General features: G+C 37.0%; 2 protein-coding genes across 2 annotated transcripts in view; one reads left to right on the top strand and one right to left on the bottom strand.

The window, feature by feature from the left end:
- Window positions 1-23,430, top strand: part of LOC135209622 (major facilitator superfamily domain-containing protein 8-like) — a 101,540-nt gene that overhangs the window by 34,924 nt on the left and 43,186 nt on the right. The gene's annotated exons all lie outside the window — the stretch shown is intronic.
- On the bottom strand, window positions 2,355-23,216 carry LOC135209476 (AP-3 complex subunit delta-1-like). The gene is made up of 14 exons (XM_064242132.1): window positions 22,110-23,216; window positions 17,835-18,049; window positions 17,388-17,547; window positions 16,672-16,822; window positions 15,891-16,012; window positions 15,612-15,745; window positions 14,162-14,489; window positions 11,104-11,244; window positions 9,331-9,588; window positions 8,635-8,772; window positions 8,224-8,355; window positions 7,832-7,999; window positions 7,434-7,553; window positions 2,355-7,296 (listed from the first exon to the last, which is right to left on the bottom strand). Exons 1-14 carry the CDS (start codon window positions 23,214-23,216, stop codon window positions 7,189-7,191), a joined length of 3,282 nt encoding a protein of 1,093 aa, XP_064098202.1. The 3' UTR covers window positions 2,355-7,188.

Genomic DNA, 23,430 nt, shown 5'->3' with positions numbered 1-23,430 from the left:
AAACTTTTATTTTTTTTACATAGTATAGCGTGATTCCCTGTAATGTTATAATTAATTAATGCAGAATCACTATTTAAAACCCTTTGAATCAGGCAAATCTCATAAGAGGACTCAAGTTTCTGTTCATGTTTTGGCATTGGTATTGTCTGTCTTTTTTGTACCTTAACCTTTCACAAAATTTAACATAACCTCACCTCTTACAACATTACTACTAGCACTTCTCATAGGCAACAGAATAATACAACTAGCAAATATTTGTGAGAAAGTAAAAGGTTTTGAGCAATACTTACTCATGTAAGAAAGTTAGACAGGAACTTAATTCTTTATAATATGCCTCGATAAAATTTTCTCATGCAGGATCTGATAGATTCGTGAACATGTAATCTCACAATTATGAATGACTAATCTCTTCAAGATAGGATAGGAAGTTTTTAACAACTTTGGATAACTACTTTTTCAGAACAGACAGTATTTAAAGCATTTTTGAAACTTTGGCCTTTTGGGTAGAGTTAAGTATATCTTAGTTTAACCAGACCAGCACTAATGAATTTTTACTGGGTAATTTTTGATAGATTGAGATGTTAGTTTTTAAAGTTTCCTGTACTTTTCTTCTTATTTTTAGGCATCGTCAAATAACATCACAAATATTGACACATACAATCGAATTGCCTCTGAAGTCTTACCAGCAGAAGTAGTAGTTTGGAGCAGTACCATCCCACTTTCAGATTTATATGTTAAAGAATGTGAAAGAAAGAAAAGAGATACTCCAGAAACCAAACTCTGGAGATGTAAAGATGAAAAGCATACTGGATACGTAGTTATTCAAAGGTATGTTGATATGCTTCTCAATTATGGCTGTAATCACATCCTTAACTTGGAAAGCCCCTATTGTCGACATGAATGATACTGCTTTCCAGTAGTGTCAGCTTTCTACAATTTGTACTCGCTTAACCTAGTAGTTCTTTTGCTCATTTCCTTAACAATTAGTTTTGCCAAATAATTCAGCGTTATCCTCAAAATAACATTATTGGGTCTAAATAAAACACTGCAATTAATTTTCGAGAAATATATTTACAACAGTTTAACAAGCATTTTCCTTATATTAGTCAGTAGTATATATAAATATATAGCATATATATACGTGCTAAAACGTATGTATATGTTATATATACTTATATAAATTTAATAAAAAAAGAATTTACTTTACTTCATGTATCTACATAACAATGCCCTATACAGTATTGTAGTTGAGAAACTTAATTGGAATGATTTTTCAATTTAATATTGTGCTTGATGTTGCAACAATAATGTTTTGCAAATTAATTATTAGTACTTGTAATAGACAATTTTTCATATTTGATGTATTGATAAATTAACCCCTACAGTCATGGTACATGTCATAGTTTGTACCAAACAGAATTACAGAGAAAGGGACGGTATATTACAAGCCTTACTGTAGATCAGGATTTGAAACACAATCTCAGAAAATAGGCATAATTAATTATTGTAATCAATTATCATGTAAAAAAAAGGGAATATTGTACAATCAATACCTAAAATCAGTACATAATTTATCATTTCTGAATCTGTGCAATTAGAAAAAAATCATTACTTGTCAGCTGTAAATTAACATGAATTTATCAGCCAGGTAAATAAGTTTGAAAAATATTGAAGTACACATACAATTAGATCCACTCCCATTTAAGGAACTTCGTGAGATTCTACATGGAAAATTCTCCTTCAGAGTCAGTTTACAGATGACAAGAGACAAGTAATAGAAAAAATTCAGATCTAGTTTACAAGTTGTGAATACTTGAATAATGATATGAAAATAAGGGCAGTTAACCAGCACTGTTTCAAAAATAAGTGTCTTGTTTTCAAGGAAAATGGGATACAGATAACCTGTCTGAAGGGAAATGAGTGTCCATCAGCTATTATACTGGCTATGCTGTCACAGTACACAAATAATATTATAGTATTTTCCTTTGAATATAATAATAATAAAATAGAGAGAGCAGCAAGAGGATGCTACACACACATCACTAGCAGAGTAATGAAACCTCTAAAATGGTTGTAAAAATTCTAATATGTACCAAGCTCAGTTACTATGCCGGAAGAACACAGTAAGCTGCAATTTCTGATGCGGTAAATTCAAAAACAGAGTATGCCAATTTGATACCAAAGAAAGTATGTACAGTCTTTGATGTTCTTAGACATACTGGTGACAGAAGAATGCCAAGGTCAGTATTTTATGTTTTGGTTATGGGTATATAACAATTAACTTCCAAGCATTTTGTATAACCACACAGAAGAACATGAAATAAACTCAATTAAGCCCAATGATGAACAAGTCACCTGTCCAAACTTGGGTGCTCTTGCCAAGAATCAAGAAGTTATCAGTAAAAACAAAGAGGCACTCGGCAGCTCCGTGTGTGTCAAAAGATTCCTTTGAATTTAAGCAGTGTTCCGTTTGGCTAGTTAAGTCATAGTTGCTGCAATTAAGGAACATTATTGGGTTTTGTACCACTTTCTAAACTTCCACTGCTGAGGATTGTAGCTGCTAATGCTGTCTGAGAAGGGAATCTGCACACTATATTTACTATTGATTAGTTCAGCCAGATCATGGAGCTCATATACTGACCTCAAATATGGGTGGTATGAATGAATTTTTTTTCCTTTTTTTTATTATAGTAATTAAAACAAAAAGTTTTATAGATTTGGTGTTACAGATTGACAAATGCTCTCAAAGGGATTTGTATTCTTGAACAATGTGCAATATTGGGTTAAAATAAAGGCTGTCTCTCACAGTATGTTATACAGGTAATGTTATTTGCACTCTACAAATGGACACTGGATACAAGTTGCATACCAAAGCCACCCTCTGGAATACTGATGCAAATATTGTGAATGTATTTGTGTACACACTTGGCAAAGTACAGTACTACTATGTATATGGCTGTTAAAAGCAGTGTGGTTACAATACTGAAGCCAAATTATCGGACTGATGAATTTCACAAACAGAAGTCCAACACACCATGGTGTTACATATAGAAGCAGATGATCATGGTGATCTTGGTTCCTACAAAACAATCATTCAGCGGCACCAGATCCACGTTGCTATCTTCATTCAAAATCTTATATATTTTTCTTGCTACCAGACAGACAAAACAAACTGAACATTAAACTTCCTTGAATAATAGAGATTGCAGAGAATAAGCAGCCATAGCTGACAGCTTAGGATTTGAGAGAGTAGTGTGATGAGGGAGTTTGGGAGGGGGTGTGAAATGTGGGATGTATAAATGATGACAGTAAGGTGTCAGTCATACGAGGGGAAATACCCAGGTCAAAAGCAGTCTATATTTATCATTTACTTCATGGATGACTGATACGTACTCTAAAGTGGCTTTGATCTGCTTTAATTTGTTACTGTGAGCTTTAGAGTTTTACGACTGCATTATTTATTATGATGGATTTTACTATTAGGAATTAAACTTTTGTACATCAACCTTCAATACTAATGTTAGCAGGGAATAGGGATTCGCCACAGTTCTTTATACTAGCAAAATATAATCCATGACAAGAGCGTTCAATAGGATAGTATGTACTACTTAAAAATATATGGGTGTTTCTAATTATCTCTGCAACAGATAACAGCACATGTATTTCTGCTATGAAGACAAAAAATAGGAAATGCCAGTTTTCCTCCTGTGAATTCCACAAATTTTTTATTACACAAATGTATATTGAACAATACGGACCCTGTCATCATATAAGTGTAAATTTACAATAAGTAAGAGGGAGAAGAAACAAATGCTGAACAGAATTTTAATGCTTTCCATCATAACCTATTCAGCAACGTTTGGGAGACATACAACGAATGGGTTACCACTTTCAACTTTTGAGCTACCTGCTATTGAAGAACAATTGGTACTTCTACTCTTAAAAGTGCCTATGTAAACAAAACACATTAAAATAATGTGTTTTATTAAAAATTTGTTATTAGTGGCAGTTACATATATGTATGCTAAATCCTGGCTCACTTTAAGCAATGGCAGTTACATGGGTGTATGCTAAATCCTGGCTCACTGTAAATAAAGTATTTTTACTCTTGAAACATTATCAATTCCTGGTTGCTTTATCATGAGCAACAGTCCTACATTGTAGTACAGTTTACATTGAACCACCCGCCTTGAAATGCAACGTGAAATACTGTGTAAAATACTATCATAGCCAGGAATCTCAAATGTAAGATGTTTAGTTACTGAAAGAATTACATTTAATGTTTTGCCGAATTTAAAAAAAAATTATTTTGTGATGAACAAATCATACATTGAGTTTGGAAAGTTTATAAAGGTAATATATACTGTATGATGAAAGATAGCATACTCAAGAGCTAACAAAAAGTCTTGGATTTAAGCTTTTAAGAACCAAGAAGAGATTTCAAGAGATGTCAGCATATACTGCTTTGGCATTGAATACAAATTATTCACACACATCTAAAATATTATATTCTTTATACTCAATTCGTAGAAAAAACTAATTTCCAATAACTCTTGAGAAAACCCAAATAAAAAATATTGCACTGCTATGGAATGAAGAACAGTGACAAAAAACTGTTTAGCACTGTATAAGGACTTGCATTAATGTTACCCTCAACTACATGATCAAGTGCTAATGCTATACAGGCCAAAATCTCACCATCCTTTTATAAGAAGTCTTCCAACAAATCCTCTACATTTTCAAGAGAAACCAACATCCTCGCTATCAGAGACAATCCTACATGTATTCATACTTTCAATGAAAAGCATCCCCAACTCATGTGAGCTTCTTCAGTAACAGTATTTCAAAAGTTCCGAGAAAACAAAATTCAGACTTGTGAATGCAAGAGACATTTGCCAATACCAATATTACTATGGTATGCACACTTTAAGATGAGTTAATTTGAGAGGAAGCATAAAAAATTACTAATGGCAGGAACTTCTGTGAGAATGGTTTCTTTAATGCTGCATATCAATGGCGCCTGCCCTTAAGCCAAAGACAATGCATAAAGCATGTTCATCAGTGCAAGCCATCTTCAATCCTCAAATGGGCAACACTTGTGACAAAAGACGAAAAAGGAATAATTTTATACGGTGAAGTGTGTTGGCTATTACAGCTACAAAAATTAAAAGGGGGAATAAATCACATCTTACTATCTGTTCCATTCTTTTGACAGCTGAATAAAAAAATGAGGCAACTACGTGGAAGAACATGATCACAGGGATATTTGAATATTGGTTTTAAGTGATGAAGGTAACTCATGTACAGTAGTTTACTGATAAGCATAATGGTGTCAAAGGTTTATAGGAGCTCCTACATTACAAGAAAATGTCAAGCCAGTATTTCTTAGATAAGTAAGGAAATAGCTGATATAAGGACCTACGACAGGAAGAGCATAACCCGATGAGGAGCTCACCCCAATTCATTCCTCTGCAAATGTTCATAAATATTCTCTCCAGCAGTTAATGACAGACAAGAGATTGGCTCCAATATTCAAGCATTTTTACAAAAAGGCACTGCAGACAAACACAAGAGCAAGACAAACACAAACAGATAATGAAATCAATTTTTTTTCTTATTTCTCATGAAAAATGGATGAATATCAAATATTTACAATAATCATATTGGTTGATGAATGTTACATGTGATAATGAATGGCTCAGTCTACCTCCGAATACATATGACCTCGAACGAGATGATGTAAAAATTTCTGGATGAAATATATGGTAACACTGCACTGCAATTTGATGTAATTCTAGACTAAATATTAAAAATAAGTCCCACTATACCTTAGGTTTATTAAGACAGCTCAAGAACAGTGCCTAATTCTAAAGCCTTAATTTGACATGTAAAGTACTGTATAGTCATATAACTTGCCTAAACCACACCAAATTAGATACATAGTGATATCTACATCCACCAGGAGTGGCACAGTATTTATTTCACCTGCAATATCATCGGTAGAAATATTAACATTTTGAAATGCGGTTATATCTAACATTATCATACATTTCCAGGTTCAAAATTTTCCCCGCAAATTCCCAAACCAAACTGTTAACATAATGCAGAGAAAATAGCAAAAGTTAATTTAACACAAATTCTTTTTATGTTTCTGCTATAAATCCCCAGACATTCTGTTAACTGCAGTTTACATATCATACACATATTAGTAAATAACCAGCTAATGATATGAAATGGCAAAATGATTTCAACCACTTCCTAGCACCAACACCACACAAAAATTACCAAGGAAAAAAATAATCATGGAATAATACTTCTGACAGTATGTCAAAATGATCATGAAAAGTGTTGACAAAACTACTTAGGTATGTTTAAAAACTAAAGTGCTGACAAATGATTTGAGAATTTATAAAAAACTAATGTTTTAAGATATATAATCAGTAACTTAAAAAAAAATATGAAGTACGTATCACCCCCTCACAATAATAAATTATAATAATTTCCCTGAATTAAAATTTGCAGAAGGTGCCTGACAAAAGAACTAAACATTCAGTATTCATGAAAAAATTTATTTATTTTCTACTGATGTTAACTGCAACCAATCATCATTTTGACATTATGGGGCTTAGCAGATGTTCCTTTCTCAAGTTTATTCACATTATGATACGAATGATATAATAACTCCTACAAAATTATTAAAGGAATAAAATTATCTCCAATTACCTCGTTTCAGCCTTTCTCAGAAGCAGTAAAACATTGATTTAAGAATATAAAAAACTGGGATTTGTTATCTCATTTTGAGTTAATTCTTAAATAGAACCTATCCGTATTGCATATGGCAACAATAAGCGCGTTAAGAAATCAAGGCTTTAGTACTAAAGTGTAGTGATCTTATACTTGAAGGAACTCTGAGCTCTCTGTGATTATTATTAGTACAGTATTTACACTTCTCTTGAACTCTGCCTTCTGAAGGACTTGGTACTGTACAAGGTAATCTGCTTTCTAAAAACAGGTCGAAGACATGACAGAGGAATAATATAACCTCACATAACACTGTGTAGTATAAAACCTACTCATACAACGCTAGTCATCCACTGAAATGGCTCTGATGCCAGTGAGCTTTTTCAACCATTTTTGCTTTCTCACGGATACAAATTCTTCCTCAACCAAGTTCCCACATCAATTACCTTAAGATGATGGTTTGTCTTGAGATAAGACGGTCCTCAAATGATCCAAGGCATTTGAAAGAAGCGTTCCCTCCGTGCTCTTCCCGTCAATGGTCAGTCGACTTGAAACCTAGAACAAAATTTTATTTATTCATTGCCTGACTAAGTTGGTACTTTAAAACTTAAAGTGGGAAGTAAAATAGTTTTGAGCAGCCCTAAAAACAGAGTAATGTGCACAGAACAGTGGCCTTAAAATAAAATTCCTACCTGGTATTTGACTAGGAGACACACATGGTGACCGCGTAAAGATCGGCCATATAGAGAGGCAGTCTGGTCAACAGATTCAACTACAGCTAAACTCCCATCACAAGAAATTGTTTCTAACACCTGAAAGCCAAAGTAAAATATACATCATCATACATGACATTAACATAACATACTTTCATTTCCTTACAAGGAAATTAAGAAAAGTTTCTTCAATGTTAAGGATACAATATTGTTGTAGCTCTGCTGTCAATGTACACTTATTATAAACAGAGATCAAATACACAACTCAGATAGGAAAGTTCTGGTTGTTTAAATACAATATATAAGAGAATTTACTGTAATTAACTACAAGGATTTTCAGTTGAAATATGAAAAACTAAAGCAATTTTAAATACTACCTCAGGAAACGTGAGTTGGCATTCTGGTATGGTGAAAGAAGATCGAGCACACAACTGCCCAGAGCCCAAAAGATCTGTAAATGTGGACCAACTTGCAGTTTTCCCAGAGAGAAAACAAGTCACTGGAAACTCAAGTCTTATTGATAGTTCACTGGTGGTGCCACCATCCTGAAAAGTAAGCGATTTCATAAGAAATACCATATTTTTATACCTCCTTTATATTTACTTAGACAAAATTTTTGGCACAGTATTGAGAATAAGTGTAAGCATTACTAAAGGAACATATTTTAGTGTAGGTGCTAGAGAAGTTTTAGTTTACAAAATTATATGTATCATTTATATATTTGGTTGCATAAGTTATGTTACAAAGACAAGATTGAAATTACAGTTACCCGAGTGTAATGTAAGGTTCCCCTGAGCTTGTGCGGAATGGTATCATCCTCGGTAGTGAAAGACAACTGACTATCTTGAGATTGCCCAGGAGCTAAAGTCCAGGGGAGATTCAATATGTCTGAATCTGGATCCTACAAAATAATGGAAATCAACATGAAAAATTTCTAATTAACAAATACTGGCATTTGGCAAGTAATTTTATAAAACATTCCACACCAAAGTGGTAACAGAAGTATACTTATATAATAACTGCATTAAGTTTTGGTCTTTACTATAAAGTAACGACTATGATCACATTACGTACTACAGTATACTACTCCGTATACGTAAATCAACATTAAGACATTTTATAAGTTTTGTTGTTCCACGTCCTTAACTGTAAAATAGTTTGAAACCCTGCATATACTTACTGATCTTATTATCTTTAAAGCACTTGTATCAGGTATACTAAGTTCCAGCTTAGTAATATCTTTTGCACAATGGCTAGAGAAGGTAATGCTTACAACTACATGGCTCATCAAGCCATCCATGGCTGCCGTAGAGTAGACCTGAAAATATCGAACACTGTCTTCATTCACTTATTCATAATTTATTATATTAATTTATATATTTCATCTTGATTAGGGCGCTGAATAATCCCGACGGGTTCCGGCGCTTGGTCCTCAAGACCTAAATTTCAAAATCAATCAATCAAACTTTTCAATATGTTACCAGTAATTAGTATTTGTCAGGTGAAAGATGATGATACAAGTAATTAAATGACTGAAGTATAATAGTACTAGTATTAGTATTTTGAAAATTACAGAATACTACAAAATTTAAGAAAGTTCTACAAAATTGTAAAAAAAAGTTAATTATAATAAGAACTAAATAGTATTAAAATTCAAACCAAAATAAATAAAATATTTGGTATTACAGTGGTTTTTCATGTGTAAGTCAGCTATCACATTAATTACTCAAGATATCTCGAATGTGCAAGCAGGTTTAAGTTTAATCAAAATCACAAAGGGGTTTCACTACCAAACTTAAAGACAGGAAAATTCCTTACAACTGTAAAATTTTACATTAAGTGAAATACTAAAAATACAGCAAGTAATTTTACTCACCAACTTAATAGCAGAATCTTCTGCAAGCAATCTACGATAAGGCGGGGGTTGGGCTATCACAGGTTCCTCTTCTACCTCCTCACATATACCATTGGTTTCCTCATAGTCTGCTCTGTTGCGACTGGAACTGTCTTTCTCTTCCGTGTCACCTTTACCTTTCTTTTTACTCTTCTTATCATGTTTCTTCTTCTCTTTCTCTTTGTCTTTATCTTTCTTAGGCTTCTTATCTTTCTCTTTTGATTTCTTCTTTGTTTTGCTCTGGAAAAAATAACATCAATATCCTTGAAGTACAATACACACTGTTTTTAAAAAATCATATTAATAAATGCATGAATAAATCTTTATTATTTTTATTTATACTTTCATTTTTTTTACAAAGTATTTTTTTAGAAGAGAGCATGTTAAAATCAAATAACTAAAAGACTAAGGAGTATTATGCACAGTATAGAGAGCATTAAACAAAAACTGAATAACCAGACTCAATTTTTATAGAAAGACTTGTGCAGTGAACTAGTTCTGAAAATATTACACATGGTACAGAAGGCAATCTATATAGATGACATGTAAATAGAAGATAGGGACAAAATACATAAAGCTTACTATATACACAAAAATAGACAAGAAATAAAATAATGTAAGCCAGAATACTTGTAATCAACAATTTCCACAATAAACACAAAGGTCAATATTGGAAGTTAATTACCAAGGACAACACGAACCAACGAGGTAAGTTGTACATGAAAAGAACAGCAAAGAAGGGAAACAACAGAATTGAATAAGTGCAAGACTTCAGACACAAAAAATTTTGCAATGAGAGGTGCTACTTTAATACTATGTAACAGTATCTTTCATTCACAATTGGGACTACTGCAAACAAATTTTTTTAAGCTACCTAATTTTAAAGAAAGAAAGAAAGGATGCATAGGCCTTACAAGCATGAAATTAACATGAAAGATAATAAGATTTTCATAAGCATCACAAACAAAATCTTGTGGTTGGTCAAGATAAAAGAAAGGTGTCAAGTGAAAAAAGCAAGATAATAAACCAGATGCCATCATGGCATCAATCAACTAATATATGTTACATACCAAGCTGATGTGCTAAAAGATAAGTTTTCTCTTAACTAAAATACCTACTCATTTTAAATTAATGCCAGTTCCATAAAGTTGATAAAATGAAAAACACAACTCCAATGTAAGACATTCAAAACCTGATTTTGCTAACTTCAAATAAAAGCTGCCATTTACAAATACCACCAGGGAGAGAGCAGAAAAAAAAGCATTAGGTTCCTCCTCTTGACATCTTGAGATCAGATGAAACCTTCTCTGCAGTAACTCAAAAGAAAACAATACTCAAGTCCTGCAGGAATTTCCAGGACATACAAATATGCAAACGTAAAAGAGATAATCTTGAAGACTACATAAAAAAATGGAAGATAAAATGTTCACTACCAAAATTCCAAACAGGATCATAAAATAACACCAGAACTACATCATGTTTTGTCTTCTCTTTCTCTTTGTAGAACATAAAATAAGTAGGAATATATTAGTGGTATTTCCAGTCCTATGGATATGAAGAATTCTCACCTATGGAAAAACTGGAAGCTCTGAAAACAGAGCACTGACACACTATGCCTGGGTAACACTGGAATATAAAATGCCAGGCATAGAACAGTCAAATACTGTAGAAAACGAAGGTCCAATTTTCAGTAGAATCATGGTTTTATTTAGAAAAAATAAAATGGAGCAAAGAATGACACCATATCTAACTCACCTCTGGCTTGTCTGAAATTTCTGGAGCTGTTGATGGTGCATTTTCTTTTGATGATTTTTCTAAACATGAATCTTCCTCTTCTACTTTTGTAGCAGCAGCTGGAGTATCACTTGACAGCCAAAAGGCCAGGTCGTCAGAAGGCTGTAAATGATTCGCAGTACATTACCCTTATGCTCATGTACACTCATGCATGTGCCAATGTAAGGGTTCTGTCATCACTGATAATACCATGGAAGTTCAACACTTGGTAATGAACAACAAGTGCTAAGTAGACTAAAAGCCGATTACCAGTATGAAAATTTGTATTTTTAAAAAACAATATGGTTGAAATGCCAATAGTCATGCAATAACCACATTTACAATGTTCACCATGCCATCAACCTAAAGAAAATTATACCCAATTTCCTCCACATGAAAAAAAACGTAGAAAACTGAGCATAATCAAAACTGGATGATGAATCCTATAAGATGTCAAATTAAAAGTTGAAAGTTTATATGAAAAAAAAAAATTATAAAAAATAAACTTTCATGTTTCTTAAATACTAACCCCTTTTTTCACTTACAACAGACTGGCCAGAACAAAGTGATGTCTTTAAATAAGGAAACCCTTAATCTCAAAGCATTATGAGACTACATTTTGAATATTTTGTTCCAAGTGCAAAAGTCTTGGGCTGGGCTTCATGTTAACTTGACTTAAGATATCATCAGCTCAGTTATCTACTGTCTTCAAGCTGTCCATCATACAGGATAAAGTAGAGAGATATTGTACCTATAAGTACTTCCAACATCTTTTGTGTGATAATCATGGAACTCCCTCCCACCCCAAAAGCAAGTTGTTACCCGAGCCCCACCCCACTCAAGCATAATCTGTGGAAGAACCTAATGGATAATAAAACTTTGGTCTGCCAACAGGAATCATCAAAGATGGAATGATATTTTTTGCATTTCATTCCATTAACATCTTCTCAAGCACCATGAAATTAGTGAAATAAAATTTTAAATGTATTGGTAAAGGAATCTGGCCACCTTACTTTCTGGCCAGTATGATCTGTGTGAATCTTTGTAAGTTTTAGGACACATTAGGCCTCCAATGTCATGATTGTACAGTAGTTTTTTCCCCACAGTATCTTCCCCAGTTACTGTCTTGGATACCATTCAGTGCTGAAGACAGAAAAGAGGGAGTACGTAGTTGGAGTGGTTGGACAGTAAAATGGAAGAAAGGAAGCCTGAATGGAGGTACACTTTTGTTTGCTCTGACTGGGCTTTCTAAGTTAAAACCTTAACAACTAGGTTACTATCGATTACACAGAGCAAAGGAATTTCAATACAGGCAGTCCTCGGGTTACGACACGGGTTCCGTTCTTGAGATGCATCGTAAGCTGGAACATAGTCAAAAATCCTAAGAAAACCTTACTTTTAATGCTTTGGGTGAATTGAAAATTATATAAACTGTATTCTTATTGCATTTTTCATCAAAAAACCTTCAAATATTGATTATTTTGCATTTTTGGTGCCATATTTCTTCTGCCAGATCAGCATTGTAGGGGGCGTAACCCTGGAAATAATTCCTGACGAATATAATTGAAAAGCGCCTTAACCTCGGAGTGTCGTAACCCGGGGACTGCCTATACTTAAAATGACATATAAAATAGTCTTTCTAGTTAGATGAAAGATCCTATTCAGTTTCTGAAAACATCTGATTTCAATGATTACACAGCTGCTAGAGCACATAAGCTCACCTGTAAGCACTTTCTGAAATCATTAAAAAAAAAAATCACACAAAGCTGCAACCATTTACATTTCGAGAGTACAATGCACACACACACAACTCCACAATAACAGAAAGGTACATATGAGACTGCTTTAATTACAAATAGATAAGCACACTAATAAATATCTGCCAGGTACTTGTAAACAGTCTATCCAATATGATTTCTAAATTTATAACTGTTATTGCAATCCCTAAATAACTTTGATATGGTTCTGCAAAGCACACAATTTTTCTCATACCTATTCCAAGCAGAATAATAGGGTTATTTAAAACAGCATCCCTGACTAGGGATTAAGCTGAGAAGGCGACAAATTACTTGAAGCTAAAAAACATCAACCATTTAAAGCTTCCACTAAGCATTAAAATTGCAACAAGCAATGAAGATTAACATTGTATCTTTCACGACCATTTGAGTGAAATCATCACACATCCACTAAGCATTTTGACATCACCCACTGGCTGTACAGACAGAGAGGAATATCTACAGTCCTCACTTCTGCCTGCTCACTTAAATGCCCAACAAAATTCCTATTATAGCACTGGTGCTGTTTCTAAAGAAAACAATAATAATTATTATTTTGGAGAGAGATTTAAAAATTAGAACCGTGCAACTCTTTAGACCGACATCAGAGATAGAACACTTCTTGTCAACCTGTAAATATAAAAATTACCACCCAAGACAGATGAAAGAAGGGAAGAAACATGATAAAATAATAAAGAAATAGTGAAAGAAATAACTTGAATAAAGAGAAGTTTTGGCAATCCTCCCAGCAGTACGGAACAATGTGGAAATTTTGCCCAGCTGTTAACAGCTCTACAGACAAAAGTAATGAGGTACGTGACTGATGGGTACTTAAAGGCACCATGTGGCACATGCAATAAGCTATACTGCTCTTCTAATACATATGACTGAAGTGCAGTTCTTGGAATGTCCCAGATATTCAGACCACATAAGAAGACACCTAAATGTAATGAGGTGATGAAACACAGGATATCCATTTAGCTCAGCTCACAGTATCCTTCATACACCAACACTTAAAATTACTTGTAAAAGAAGCTGAAATAATAAAGTGATAGTACTTATATACATGCTCTTATTTTAAAACCAATTTTGTTTCAAAGAGAGTATACAGAAGGCTTAACACAAAAATCCAATTACACTAGCAGTGAATACAAAGATGACAGATCATGCTTACACCTTAAACTCCAACATGACGAAACGCCAAGGCAAAGCAAGAATCGTACACACGGACGCACTCCCATGCACACATGTAATACTGAACTTACATCGCTTACCGCTACTTTATTTTCACTCTCTGTTTCCAGAACTCCATTGACATGGTTAGCAGTGGTGGGTGCCTCCTCAGACACCGACACTCCCTGTATTGGATCGATTAAATCTAATATAAGGCTTTCCTGTGGCTTCTCCTCCGCTTGGACTTCTTTCTTTTTCTTCGTCTTCTCGTGTTTTTTATGTTTTTCCCGTTTTGCCTTTTTACTGGACTTCTTCTTACTGGGACTTTCACTGATGAGATTCGCTGTATTTTCTTCTGGAGGCTTAGCCCTTACCTCGTAGTGTGTTCTAGTTGGAAGAACTTCATTAGGCGCTAAGGGCCTGTTAAAAAAAGGAAAATATATATAACATTTGAGTCACAAACATACAAAATTTGAGTCACAAACATACAAAATCACACCTGCTATCACAGGTGAACAAATTATGGTAAATTCTTAAGATACTGGGAAGTATTTTCAATAGCTTCAGAAGATTGATTAAATTCAGCAATGAGAAACTGACATGCCACTGAAGAATCTAGTAAAATTTTTCCCTCACCTCAGCTATTAAAGAAGACTGTTAAGATACAATTTATTATATGGTTTTAGCACAAAGTTAGACTATTCACATACTTATTTGATTGCCTTTCCTGCCATCAATGCTTTTCTTTGTCATTCTAAGATATTTACAGTTACCATAAGCAAACCAAAGATTTTCCATTCCAGTACACTGCCTAAGTTAGTGTGGGAAGTCATTACCCTTTTATAGCTAAGCCACCTAAAGCAACATCTGTATCTGCAAGCAAATGTACTAATGCTGATACTGATCATCCTTTTTGCAGGAAGGATTTGGAAGCTGATAGTTAATATAGAAAAAATAATTAAAACAATGAAAATCATGTTGGTTATAATGACAGCAACTATTTGCTGGATAGATGCACTGCACTGTGGAAACGGTGAACTGGAAATGGACTAAGGACTAGTGTCAAATTATTACCAAGTTTTTCAGTATTATGAATGAAATAATCAAGAGTATTAAGGAATCAGAAACTCCATCTCCGTAGACATCAAAGAGAGCTTTTGACTCGGAGACAAAAAATCTAGTGTTTACAAAATGACTTAGGTCTTGGGAATTGTGGCACCCCTAGCAGGTGTACTGCAGTGATTGTGAATTGATCTTAACTCGATTAATGTCCCCCAGTTACCAAAATGATATTGTTATGTTACAATAAAGTTTCATACATACTTACCTGGCAGATATATACATAGGGACGACGAGTCTTAGCTATGTATATATCTGACAGGTAAGTTGATTGTATGAAAATATAACTTTGAAATACTAATTAGTTCTGCATGTATCAAATAGGATGATTTGCTCTCAAAGCAATGAATTGCTTGATCAAGAACAAGTAAAGTGAAACTCGCCACTAACTTTCAAGAAAGAGAGAGAGATGTGTTTACTTACTCATCAAGATCTATGTCAAGTGCTCTGTGAGGGTCGTCTTCCGGTCTGTCATCTGGTTCATTGTCATCCGAGATATTGGCCCCCTCTGGCATTTCTCCCACATCGGTGTTCACTATGTGCGTCTGAGGCATCTCCTGATAACAAAATGAGGAAAAATTATGTCCTGGCTAGAATTTGATCTTATGCTCTAGACAAGGCCACTAAATTCTGCTAGAAAACAAACATTCACCTTTGTCTTTTTACACTACATTAAATCAAATCTCTGACATGGTGTCTAACCTCTTCGCTACTAGATGAAACCCTTCCTCTTCTTTTACTGCGCTTCTTCTGTTTCTTAGTATGACGCTTCTTGCTACCTTCCCAGCCATCTACAACTTGGTATTTGTCTAATGATGTCATTCCTGAAATGAGAAATTTAATCTTTAAAGACAATAATATAGATAATTCCTAATATTTGTCGTAACATTTGGGTGTTGCCTTAACTGATCATAAGAGTGACTTATCCAATAGCAGAGATAGTTCCATCCCTGACCAAATAGATCACTCTAACATTTAGGGTATGGTTTCTTCTCTTCCTCCTGCTGAATGTCCTATAGTTTCATTATATTTTAACTGTTCAGTCTACCTCTTCCCTTAAACATCCTATTTATGGCATTTCAGCCCTCAATATTTCTTATTCCTTCAGCATTCAACCCTCTCTTGTGGTTTGTAGTCCATCTCAAAATGCTTTAATCAACTTAGGCCTTAATAACAGGATCCTTTTGTTTAAACAGTTCAGTACCTCTATGACAAAATAGTACTCAAATCCCACTTTTCCCTTCCTTTTTTTATAAAAAATTTTTGGAAGTCTGTTCCATGAAAATTTTTAATGTTCATAAATATCATATTACTCCAGGATATTTTACAGAGTTCAAAATGCTATTTCTGCTACATTAACATTCCATGTAATCCATTTACATGCGTTCTTTTCTTCATTGCATAAAAAAAAAAAAAGTTTGATACCGACCTAATCTTTAAATAAAACTCATCATAAAATTGCAAAAGCTTCCAGAAACCTTACCTGGTATCTTGAGAGATACATTAAGATCTAATGCTGCTACTGGAATCTCGTCAACTTGAATGTTATTATGGTTAGGCCTTGGCGATGATTGCGACAGTGACTTGACGTAATACGGATTGCTTGCCTGTTCCGCTCTTCTAGCATCACGTAGCTAAATGAAATGAAAAAATACATTTAACTAAAAAATTCTGAGATACAGCAATACTTATCCAAAATCTTTATTAATTTAATATTTATACATTCTTCTATAAGTACATTTTATAATGACAACAATGCTATTAATTTTATTATGTTGCTGGCAAAATAAACGTGTACAAATTTAACTCCAGCAAATAATTACAGATTTGGCCAATTTTTTTTATCAGTATGAAATAATCATAAAAGTGGCCAAAATCCATTTACATCCTACAAACACTTTGTTTTTCAACTCTCAAGTTGAATAAAAAAAAAAACACAAAAATATATATATATATATAAAAGATGAGAGAAGTTTCAACCTGATGGTCAGTCAGAACACAGCATGAAAAAATGCTTGATGGCAGGTGAGAAGAGGGTTTCAGTCACTCGCCCACTACCACCAGTAAACTTGTTACTTACCTTATACCAAGTTTCAAGTAGAGGTTCCAACTTATACAGAGTACTGACATAAGAGGAACAATTATACTCCAAATTCATGAATAAAATTTTCATCACACCTGAATATCACTAGTACTTACTTTCTGCAGTTCATCTTCCGTTGGCTCATACTTTTCCTTCTTTCGTTCTCTAGAGGACGACTCTGATTTCACAAAGATATCTGCCTTTTCTCCATCTTCCTCATCATCATCTGCTTCACTCTCTGATGGTGGGTCATTGATCCAAGCATCTAAGTCCAAGCTGTAGAGGTCAAGTAAAGAATTGAATAAAAAATACTTTCACACTGATGCCACTTATTTGTGAAGACTGGTGTATTCTGAAACTTCCTATAAACAATATTTTCACACTAACATATATAAACAGGAAAGCCATTTGCTTGAAGATGACAATTTAAAAAATCTGTTACATGAAAGTGTTATATCTCACTACCCTATTATTGCTTACATATGGCGCAAGCAACGGTGATCTGATTATTAGGTCTAGTCCCATTCAAAAACTAACAAAAAATGAACAGAAAATTATCTTACCCATCTGGAATTGGCACTTTCTTCTGAGCCCTGGGAGCTACAGGATTTAGTTCTCCAGACAGTAGAAGTGCAAGGTCGGCACCAATTTTCTCGCCGTTTTTGTGACACTTCTGAACGTAATTAACTATTTGAAGGATACAGGATGCCCTCTCCTGGACTTCTAAGTCACCCGAGGAAACAAACACAGGAAGACGGTCTACTAGGAGATTTGTTACCTGTAGTGAAACATTGTTAAATATCAATTCAGCTCAAGCAATAGAAAGAGATTTACTTTAACATGCTAGTATGGTGACCCAATAGTGTTCTCTGTTCACATTATTTGGCCAAGCCAATATACTTCATTTTTTGTTCCATATTTCTTCCATTCAAAAACTTAACTACCCTGCACGTACTATCTAGTTAAAATGATATTGTTATGATACAATAAAGTTTCATACATACTTACCTGGCAGATATATACATAGCTAAGACTCCGTCGTCCCCGACAGAAATTCAAATTTCGCGCCACTCGCTACAGGTAGGTCAGGTGATCTACCGGCCTGCCCTGGGTGGCAGGACTAGGAACCATTCCCGTTTTCTATCATATTTTCTCTCATCCACCTGTCTCCTGCAGGGAGGCTGGGTGGGCCATTAATCGTATATATCTGCCAGGTAAGTATATATGAAACTTTACTGTATCATAACAATATCATTTTCATACAATCAACTTACCTGTCAGATATATACATAGCTGATTGGCACCCTTTGGTGGAGGGTAAGAGACAGCTACTTATGGAATAGACAGGTAAACAACGTATGTTGTAGGTATAAATAAACCTTGGTTCCTACCTGATAGGTGGTAGACTTCGTGGGTACTGCCCAGGAGTCTGCATCACCTCAAGAAACTTTAGCGAGATATATGATCTATGGCCAAGAGTTCTTGTGGGTCTGCCGATGGGGTCTTATCCGCTTACTCGGCAGAGCCTGAAAGGACTTTGTCAATGGATGCTGATCCACTTATATGACAATACACCTTATGAAGGAGCACACAACCAATCCCGACCACCTGATCCTAACCACCGTGTTAGTATTAAAAATTGTTCCGATTATCCCCAAACTCTTCACAACAACCATAACTCAAAAACACATCACGCACACACACATAATTTAAAAAAAAAAATAATGATACTCATCTAATAAGATATCACAAGAATTCCTTACTGAACAATAGTGACTGGCCGCCAGTGCGACGTCTGCACTTTGTCAGCCGAAAGTCTAGAACATATCTAATAGACGGTATGTATAAATTAAGGATTGGTGTTAGCTCCTATACCCAGGATCGTATCCGCTGACACGAAAGGACCTATAGAAAAACAATTCTTATAGGTCACACGAACATCTCTCAAGTAGTGAGATGCAAATACTGAGTTGCATCTCCAAAATGTCGCTTCCAAGATGTTCTTTAGCGACATATTTTTATGAAACGAAAGAGATGTCGCTACTGCTCTTACTTCATGAGCTTTCACTTTTAGAAGTCGAAAAGCGTCGTCAGGACAGATCTTATGCGCATCTGTAATGACGCTTCTTACAAAGAACGCTAGAGCATTCTTGGACATCAGTCTTGTGGGGTCTTTTACCGCGCACCAAAGACCTTGTGTCGAGCCCCCCATCTGGTGTTTTCTCTGAAGATAGAATTTCAGAGCTCTTACAGGACAAAGAGATCTTTCTGCCTCTCTCCCTATGAGACTCGATAAACCTTCCCCTTTAACCTCGAAGGTCCTACGCCAGGGATTCGAGGGATTCTCGTTTTTAGCCAGAAATAAAGCTTTAAACGAGCAAATGGCCGAGTCCCCCTTAAATCCTACTTTATCCTCTAGAGCATGCAGTTCACTAACTCTTTTTGCTGTGGCTAAAGCTAATAGGAACAAACATTTTCTAGTCAGGTCTCGAAAAGATGCCAAATGAGGAGGTTCGAACTTATCAGATGAAAGGAATTTTAAAACTACATCAAGGTTCCAGCTAGGAGGAGCTGGCCCCGACGACTTCGTAGTTTCAAAGGATCTTATGAGATCGTGGAGATCCTTATTCTCTGTTAGATCTAGTCCTCTATTCCTGAAGACTGCAGAAAGCATACTTCTGTAACCCTTTATTGTGGGTACAGATAGATGCGAATCTTCCCTCAAGAAGATTTCCGTCACAGAGGTAGTGGAGGAGGACAACTTCTTAGACTTGCACCACCTTCTAAAAACTTCCCACTTGACTGATATACTCGTCTAGTGGAAGCTCTGCGGGCTCTCGCAATCGCGCTTGCAATTTTGCGAGAAAACCCTCTCGCTCTGAAAAGTCTTTCGATAGTCAAAAGGCAGTCAGAGCGAGAGCGGGGAGGTTTTGATGATACCTCTGGAAGTGTGGTCGTTTGAGAAGATCCGTCCTTCTTGGGAGGGATCTGGGAAAATCTACTGTCCACTCCACCACCTCTGTGAACCAGTCTTGTGCTGGCCAAAAGGGGGCTATCAGGGTCATCCATGTTCCTTCTGAAGCCACAAATTTCTTTAGAACTAGTCCCAGGATCTTGAACAGTGAAAAGGCGTAGACGTCTACGTGAGACCAGTCTAGTAGGAAGGCGTCGACCATCAGAGCTCTGGGATCTTCTACCACCGAACAAAATACCTCCAGTCTTTTGGAAAGGAATGTGGCGAAGAGATCCACATGAGGAGTCCCCCAAAGAGACCAGAGACTCTGACACACTTCCGAGTGTAGGGTCCACTCTGTGTGAAGGACCTGGTTCCTCCTGCTGAGCCTGTCCGCCCTTACGTTCCTTTCTCCCTGAATAAATCTCGTAAGCAGGGAGATATTCCTCTGGGAAGTCCAAAGCAGTAGGTCTCTTGCCAGTTCGTAAAGGAACAAGGAGTGAGTCCCTCCTTGTTTCCGAATGTAGGCCAACGCTGTGGTGTTGTCTATATTCACTTGAACAACTTGGTTCGATACCAAAGGTTCTAGGCTCTTTAGAGCCAGATGTACGGCAAAGAGCTCCTTGCAGTTTGTGCGCCAGGACGCCTGTGCTGCTTCCCAGATGCCTGACACCTCTCTCGAGCCTAACGTTGCTCCCCAACCCTTCTCCGACGCGTCGGAGTATAACACTAGGTTTGGGTTCTGAACCTTCATGGAGATTCCCTTGTTCTCCTTCAATGGGGGCAACCACCATTCCAAGTGAGGCTTCATCTCCACTGGAATGGGAAAGGCGTCTGATAGATTTCTTGTCTTCCAACTCCAAGACCTTTTGAGGAAGAATTGAAGTGGACAAATATGCAGTCTTCCTAGAGGAAAGAACTGTTCGAGCGAGGAAAGGGTTCCTAGAAGGCTTAACCATTCCCTCGCCGACGTCCGTTCTTTCCTTAAGAAGAGAGAGACTTTCTCCAAGCCTCTCGCGAGTCTCTCTTGCGAAGGAAATACTCGAAAACCCCGAGAATCCATCTGAATCCCCAGATGGACTAAGTTCTGTCTGGGGGTCAGCTGCGACTTCTTGAGGTTCACGAGTAATCCCAACGACTTGATCAAGTTCATGGTCAGAATAAGGTCCTCCAAACACTGTCTCTCTGATCTGGCCCTGATGAGCCAGTCGTCCAGATACAGAGAGATATTCACCCCTTTTAGGTGAAGAAACCTTAACCTTGCCACATTCTTCATCAGGCTTGTGAAGACCTGAGGAGCTGTGGACAGGCCGAAACACAAGGCCCTGAACTGAAAGATCCTTCCCTCCGCCATGAAACGGAGGTACTTCTTCGACGAAGGGTGAATTGGTATGTGGAAATAGGCGTCCTGGAGATCCAGAGACACCATCCAATCTCCTTGGCGTAAAGCTGAAAGGACTGAGGCCGAAGTCTCCATGGAGAACTTCTCCTTCTGAACAAATTTGTTCAGAGCGCTGACGTCCAGTACTGGTCTCCACCTCCCGAGGCCTTTGCAACCAGAAAAAAGGCGATTGTAAAACCCCGGGGAGTTTTGATCCAGTACTAGTTCTATCGCTCTATTGTCCCACATCTGATCCACCATCAGTCAAAGAGTATCCCTCAGTACAGGGTCCCTGTATTTGGCTGACAGTTCCCGCGGAGTTGACGTTAGGGGAGGACTGTCGAGGAAAGGTATAAGGTATCCTTTCCTTATCATGGACAAAGATGAGGCGTCCGTGCCTATACGTGCCCAGGCTTCCGCAAATTCTAAGAGCCTGGCACCTACTGGTGTTTGGAGGAGAGAAGCATCATTTACCCTTTTTAAAGGGACGGAAGGCAGACCTACCTCTCTTCTCAGGAGCCTTCCTTCTTGAGGGTGCTCTGGAGGTAGGGCCTCCTCGAAAGGGCTGAACCAACGTACTCGGTCCCTCTTCTTTTCCACCGCAGTCGCAGGTCTCTTCTTCCTTGATGACTGGGTAAGAAGGTCTTGAGTCGCCTTCTCAGTTAATGATCGGGAAATGTCTTTCACTAACTGAGAAGGAAACAAAAAGTCCGATAAGGGAGAGTACAACAGTGCTGCTCTTTGAGAGTGGGAGACCGCTTTGGTCAAAAAAGCACTGAAGACTGTCCTCTTCTTAAGCAGTCCGCTCCAAATAAAGAGGAGGATTTCTAAAGAGCCATCTTGTACCGCCTTGTCGATACACGACAGTATACAAAGGAGAACTTCTGGGTCGAGTCCTTCTGAGTCATGTGCCTTCTTGGACATCACCCCAAGGGACCAATCTAAGAAGTTGAAAACTTCCAATACATGGAAGAGCCCCTTGAGGAGATGATCCAGTTCTGAAATGCCCCAAGTCACACGGGCAGAGTTCAAACCTTGTCTTCTCGACGCATCGACTAACGTCGAAAAGTCCGCTTCAGCCGAAGACGGGAGAGAAAGGCCCATATTCTCTCCCGTCTGATACCAAATGCCCCTTTTTCCAGTGAGTCTCACTGGGGGTGGGCGTGCAGAAAGGACCTCGTCCTGCCTAGACTCCTTCTTCGAATCCATCCACGAATTCAAAGACTGAAGAGCCCTCTTCATAGAAATGGTGGGTTTCATTCTAAGAAAAGACGAAGACTTCTTAGCCTTTGCGCTCGAAAACAGAGAGCGCGGAGGAGGAGGAGCGGCGGCAGGGGTTAAAGCGTCTTCATATTCTTCAAGAAGCAGGGCTGTCAAGACTTTGTAGCTTGACAGTCCTTCCCTTCCACGATTCTCGTCTTCTGAGTTCTCCTCTAACTCGGGGTCTAGAGGAGACTCCGTCGAAAAATCAGGACGTCTTTCCTCTGGGGGAGACAAAGTCCTGATAGGAAAGGGACTAAGGGAGTGATAATCTCTCCTCTTCACAAAAGTTTGAGCTTTTTGAGAAGCTTCCCGCTTTGGCTGGTGCCACACGCTTAGGCGGCTCCTCATATAAGGATGACGCCTCGTGCTTGGATGACGCCTCTCGTCCGCCGAGCGTCCTGGCTGACGCCCTCTCGTCCGCCGAGCGTCCTGGCTGACGCCTCGCGCTTGGCTGACTCCTCAGAGTCTGGTAAACGCCTCGCGCCTGGAAGACGTCTCGCACTCAACTGGTGTCCTGGCTGGCACCAAAAACTTGGCTGGCGCCTCGCGCTTAGATGACGCT

The sequence above is a fragment of the Macrobrachium nipponense genome, chromosome 38, assembly GCF_015104395.2.
Source record: "Macrobrachium nipponense isolate FS-2020 chromosome 38, ASM1510439v2, whole genome shotgun sequence".
NCBI lineage: Eukaryota > Metazoa > Arthropoda > Malacostraca > Decapoda > Palaemonidae > Macrobrachium > Macrobrachium nipponense.
The sequence above is the reverse complement of the archived record's forward strand: the minus strand, read 5'-3'. Positions and strand labels throughout refer to the sequence as shown.